Source organism: Salvelinus alpinus, chromosome 1 (assembly GCF_045679555.1).
Source record: "Salvelinus alpinus chromosome 1, SLU_Salpinus.1, whole genome shotgun sequence".
NCBI lineage: Eukaryota > Metazoa > Chordata > Actinopteri > Salmoniformes > Salmonidae > Salvelinus > Salvelinus alpinus.
The window spans coordinates 41,269,544-41,276,166 of NC_092086.1; the positions used below are offsets into that span (position 1 = coordinate 41,269,544).

Here is a 6,623-nt window from a genome sequence, read left to right on the forward strand (position 1 = left end):
TAATTTACCAGAGTTCTGAGATGAATCATGACTGACCACATAATAAAAGATGGCATTACCGCTCTGACACTGTTATCATACAGTCTCTGTTCGATACATGGGCTAAAATTACCCATTAGTGATATTTTCAGTTTTCTTTCAAGCAGATAAGTATCATTCGAACACTAAATATTTACTGTCAGATGATACGAATCTCATGCTGAATCTATTAAGGTTAGTTCACCACAATTCCCACCACACTGTTTAAGATTATCAATAGCAATAATAAACGTTTAGTGTTTTATGTGCAAAAAAATATATGACCACAAAAAAGGATCAAATAAACAGTGTGACCCACTATGAGCGAGTCTGTACATTTCCTGAATCAAACGTATTCCTTATTCAAACGGGGACCCACAAAGAAAATCATTGTGTATTTCGCTCTCAGTCAAGCAACTTAACAATTCGCCATCAGGCAACAATCTTTTTTATTTATTTAACTCCTTCAATGGTTGCCAAACGGCATTAGACTGATTTGGATATTGTACTTCTATCCATCAGCCCTTTCCAAAAGCTTTAGAGTAGTCATCAATCTAAACTAGACTTAGAATATAATTAAATAAATACTTTCCTCCCATGAAACCTAACATTATTTTCTTCCTGTCATTTTCAGTGTAACACAGCACGGTCTGGCATAGAAGTAAAAGAAAAACACACAATAAATCTAAACAAGGACATTAAAAGAAAACAACAAATATGGTTAATTATATAATTCAACATTTACATGAATAATCTGTCTCAAATACTCAATCTTCATTATAATCCATGAGAAATGTCTGTTACTTTGGGTTGAAACAGCATTAGAATCATCTCCAATGTGGCTCCAGATATTTCAAACGATATTAAGAGGGTAAGGAAACCTTTATATTCCTTTTATGTTTTGTTCCTTTTATGTTTACAAATATATAGCACACAGTATCACAATTTTACTTGATTGTGATATCTATCAAATTATAAAGCTATTTGTTATTAATTACTTAAAAATATTGTTTTAAAACATCCATAATTCTCAGGGCTTTAATATGGCTTTAATTTTCTTAGAATGTAATATTGCTTTTATTTTCTGACTAATAGATCTATATTCCACGAATCTGGTTCTAGCAAAACCGAGTTAAATCACGTCTTGTCGATATCTATTTAAACACATTTGAATAAATCCTCAACTGGCAACGGTTCGTTTGTGGTATACCTCTTTGAATAGTAAGCTATAGGCTCAAGCTACATCTCCCATGCAAACATATTAAAACATTTCTATAAAAAAATCTTATAAGGAATGCTTTGGAAAGAGACAACCAAATGCGGGTTTAGAAATTACCTCATAATCTGACATGAAAATATGAAGTCTTTGAATGTGTTGTACAGATTTTTTCTATTTTTGGTTTGAGAACGAGCAGGCTGTGTGGAGAATGACGCAAAATCAGGCAATTATAATACGATGTTGAACTAATGGATGGATGTGGTGTAACTCAACTGACAATCTGAAAGCTGCGCAGCTGCACAGACCGTTACTTCTAGACTTCAAATTTAGAAAGAGCATTAATTTACAATGTGTTTAAGCGTCAGTTTTTGGGGATGAATGGCAAACGACAGCGAGATGCTGTAGAACAACCACATTGAGAGATTTTTATGATATATAAATAATTGCAGTAGGGCCTATATTGTAGGCATAAAAAACACGAACAAAAATAAAATGTTTCAATTGTAGTATCAGAAAATCCTCAACATGTAGTCATAACATTCCAGGATACTTGATTTAGAATAGATTAAAGTCAACACAATATTGCATCTCGTTCATGTGATCTTTATATCGTTTGATTCCGCACATCGCTTGATCCTCAGTCCCTGTTTCGACAGACACTTTTAAAGCTATAACCGTCAAAATTTGACAATTATTTTAAGAATTTTATTTGACTTAATATAGGCTTACATTTTTACATGTAGGCCTAAACATCATATAATTGAATAAAATTATATTTTATTATTTGAGAAATGCTAATCAGCCGAACTAAATTTACCCTAATTTGGTAAAAAATTCTGAACATAATTTAACCCACACATCATCTACACAATCAACAAAATGTTGAATTAAATGGTTTTCCTGCTGAAAGATGCAATCAAGTTCACTGCGCATTTAGGCCTACTATATTTTATTTTTATTTTTTAAATGCAGCTATATTTCCATTGATGAAAAATATACGCTATGCAATAATCAGTTGTTAAAGCCATCAATTACAGATCTTCAATTGTGCTAACATTGACAGGTCAGTGACGCAAAGGCCTATAAGAAAATGACTGAGTTAAATATATTGTTTTAAATAATTCCCTTTATTTCTTTCCGAATGTAAAAGGAAACTCGTCAGTTAAATATTTGCATTTCAATTGACAAATGTAATTTCATACTTTAGAAAGTAAAAAGCAAGATGCTATGAAAAATGTAATCATTGCAAGGCATAAATCTACAGCATACTTAAGAACTTTTCAAATAGGCCTAGATCAACAAGAAAGTCCATCCAATTATCACTTGCCAAATACCTTTTTCCACAAGAGCTTCAAAAATCTCTATCACCTGAGATACAAATAAACAATTTAAAGTCTGAAACACAACTCAAATATTCACAAGCACTACTCATTTAGCCAGGTCAGAGGTGCTGCGCTGAGTTTGTAATTTCTGATATTCTTGATGTAAACTGACGAGATGTGGAGACGCCGCGGAGTGGAACAGCGCAGGGGACGCGTATGGAGCGCTGGAGGTCAAAGCGGAAGAAAAGGTGGCACAGCGGCTCGGATTGAAGGACCCGATAGTGACAGGCTGCTGTGATTGAAGAAAAGCCTTGGCAGCGAAAGTGTTCCGGGCAAACAGGCTCGACAAAGCCGGTAGCAGGCAGCTAACAGGTGGGATGGTGGGCGCGCATGACGAGTGTGCATGGTGATGGAAGCCGAAAGGATATATCTCCAAACTGGGTAGCTGAAGACCCGCTGTGCCAAGTCCATAAGTGCCATAAAAGTTGTGAAAGCCACTGGGCTCAAGGGGTTGCTCCTTGAGCACCCCGAAACGAAAATGCTGGCGTTTGAACCTCTTCCTTCGGCGCAGAAAGCTCCCATTCTCAAACATGTCCGAAGAATTGGGGTCCAGCGTCCAGTAGTTTCCCTTCCCTGGATTACCAGGCTCCCGGGGCATTTTGACAAAGCAGTCATTGAGCGAAAGGTTGTGTCTGATGGAATTCTGCCAGGCAGGGAACTTCTCACGATAATAAGCGAATCGGTGGCTGATAAAGTCACATATCTCGCTGAGGGTAAGACGCTTTTTGGGGCTTTGTAATATGGCCATGGTTATCAAAGCGATGTAGGAGTACGGAGGCTTTACCGACGCCGGGCTTTTACTTGCTGCTGGAGGACACTTCGATGTGGGTGAGTAGTTGTCCCTATCCTCGTCCTGCCCGCTCGAAGACAAAAAAGTGTCAGGTTCATGTTCTGCGCTTCTCGCCTCTTCCAAAGGTAAGGACACGAGATGCTCCTCTCCGTTATCCCTGAGTCCCTCTCCTACTACGTCAATAACAAAATCTTCCATGGGCTCCAAGTCCAATGTCATTGTCCACGGGCAGAGCCAATACCACCTGCCACAACAGATGGGAAAGGGTCAGTTCTTTGAAAGGGATAGATGCTCACGCGCAAGGCTTTGCCCTCTCCATTCACAAAAAAAAAACAAGCTTAAAATATGTGCGCTCAGCCCCCTCTCACGTTAGTTATTCAAGATTTTAAAAAACAATCCTTCAAAAAATCCAACGCCTTTTTATCTCCAAACAAACATGAAATGGAACAACTTTTTATCCTTAAACGGAGAAAAGGGAGGCTGAGAAAGTTCTGAAGCACCGTGAGTCTTCCAAGATGTCCAGCATCCTCTCCCGTTGGTTTCCTGTTGGAACTGTAACCCTATTGGATCAGGTGACTGTGATGTCATGGTTATGCTCGAGGAGAAGCTCTTAACCAATCGAAACAAGGCAATCGGTACCAAAGTTAACTATCATCATCCCATCACTCCAAAATCAACATCATATTTCAAATTCCATTCAGTAAATTACCATTCGTTTAATAAGGGACAACTATAATATCAATATGGTGGGGGGAAATTATGTTATCCTATTAGACCAAGGCCTACTTGTAGATGGCTATTCGAAATATCAAATATATGTAGGAGTAGACATATAGCCGCCCTAGATCATTTGAACTATCACCACATCAATAACACATTTTCAAAAACAAAATGGCCTATAATTGTAATTTCGTGAAGCGCCAAAAGCAAAGATAACTCAACATAAGCTTTTTTCTGAATAAATAATAATGCTCTACTAAGGCCGCTTCGAACATTTTTCTTGTACTATTTTAGCAACATATGCCCATGTGCAAAACATGGAGGAGAGTATGAATTGAAGTATGAGTATGAATGAAAGGCTACACAATAAAAATTTGCCTAAAGCCTCCATCACACCGACAGCTTTATTGTGTTTTGGTACACCAAAAGTACATTCCTTTCAAATGGAACTCTGCGTTTACCTTGCAGCATTGTGTTACAGAGGCAGTTGCAGTGCGTTCTGTGTGGTGCATATGCTGGATTTATTGAACATGTGCATCTTATTGTATGCATAGACGGCTTGACAGAAACAGTAGCAGATGGTGAATGTTGAACTTTTGATGCACACATATCCAGATGATGCTGCGTACATTTTGCGTAAACACTATAGGTGTGATCGAGGCATAAATTCGAACATTTTGCACAAATGGCACTGACTAAACAACTATAATGTAGGGAAGCGTGTTGAGTTAGAAATGTTGATAATACGAAGTTTGACATGAAGTTTAATAAAATCAAAGTGAGGAATAATTTTTGTTAGGTTAATGCTTCTTTCAAGAAATGATGTGCTTTGGATAAAGGCATAATGGTTGTGAAAATATCACTTCATATACTACAGCGAGGCCCACATTCAAAATTCTACAATAATTTAAAGGCTAGATTAAATCAATCAATCTAGATCGATCAAAAATAAATGTGGTAGGCCTATTCGTTTTAGCCAAGGTAAGTGAGGCAAATCAAAGGAGAGTGAAGATTAACAATAGTTGTGTTGATATTGGGGACTTGCAGTGACGGAAGAGAAGTATGAGCCACCTCCATATTCTATACCTATGGTGGCAGAAACAATTGGTGGACCAGTCGGCCTATAGGTCACCTTCAGAAGGTGTCTATCCCTATAGATAAAGAATTTACGGCGCCTTGCAACTTTTACAATTTATAGAGGGAAATGTAGCCTATAGAAATGGATAGTAGCCTAGCGAGAGGTAACAGGACGGTCTTAATGTCATAAATGACACACTGAGAAAAATGTAATTGATATGCCTTATTTCTCATTAACAAGGAAACCATCGGCCTGCTACTCAATTGAAAACACACACCTTTAAATATATAACAGTCCGTAATGACACTGTTAAATTGCCTTTTATATAGGCCTAATAGCCAACTGAGAATAAACTGGTATTATGCTGAAAGTAATAGATTTGCACTTGCCAATACATAAAAGGAATGCCAGAAGCGGAGGGCACTTTTGTATTGTTCGAAGGCCCTGGGTTGTTTATGTTTAATGATTTAGTCCTTTGTTGGGATTTCCACATTTCCTATTGATACCCCAGGGCAGCGGGCGACTGGGCTGGTGTGGGTGGGCTACGTTACCGACAAAAGCTGCAGATGATTTGCCAAATTCATCACGCATGTATTCAGATTGGAAACAGGTCCAATGCCATGGCGGAAAAACGCGTTGTGTGGTTTCAATAACAAAAACGGATAATAATAGAAATTCGTCTGAATTTCCACAGATATGGCGCTAAAATGACAATAGCTGGCACGAGAAACATAATTCTTCTCTCGTTGAAATGTCTCGTTGAGAAACCAGAGATGGAAATGATCAAACCAACAAAGGCCCTATACTGAGATAGCCTATTGGCTAAGTGACAGTTCATTATAAGAAACAATTGAAAGTTAACGCCCCATCCGATATTGTTATTAGATGCGACATAAAAGATGATGCTGTCGCGTAAAAGTTGTAGTGCATCGTCATACCACATCGTAAATTATATTTAAAGCAGCTAAGTCCTACAGAGAAATAGAGCTAAACCCAAGTTAAATTCACCTGCTGATTAACTTTTTAGTCATTTGAAGTATAGGCGTTCCATTCATTTGTTCTTCAGACCCCAGACTCTCTCTCACTCACAAACACACACGCACACAGTAAATCATTTAAAACGATTATTCTTCAGACATTCGTCTACATATTTCTGTTTCCAATTCTGTCAAAATATCCCTTCAATGTGTTAGCCTGATCAAACTGAAAACAAAAAATGTAGACTAACAAATGCTTTTTATTAGGAAATATTGACTAGCACTTCAAAGACTGAGGATGTTTTCTGTCAATTTCACATAAACACCTCTTCAGCTTTATCCACTTAAAACCTTGGCAGTGCAGTGTTGAATGACTCAGGCATAATGTGAGAGGCATTGTATATCATGAATTACTAGTTCATCCACATTTAAGGAACTG

General features: G+C 37.7%; 1 protein-coding gene across 1 annotated transcript; it reads right to left on the reverse strand.

The window, feature by feature from the left end:
• Nucleotides 1-448: 448 nt before the first annotated feature.
• Nucleotides 449-3,949, reverse strand: LOC139576125 (forkhead box protein D2-like). Its single transcript, XM_071401824.1, has one exon. It carries the CDS (start codon nt 3,626-3,628, stop codon nt 2,666-2,668), a length of 963 nt encoding a protein of 320 aa, XP_071257925.1. The 5' UTR covers nt 3,629-3,949; the 3' UTR covers nt 449-2,665.
• Nucleotides 3,950-6,623: the final 2,674 nt, after the last annotated feature.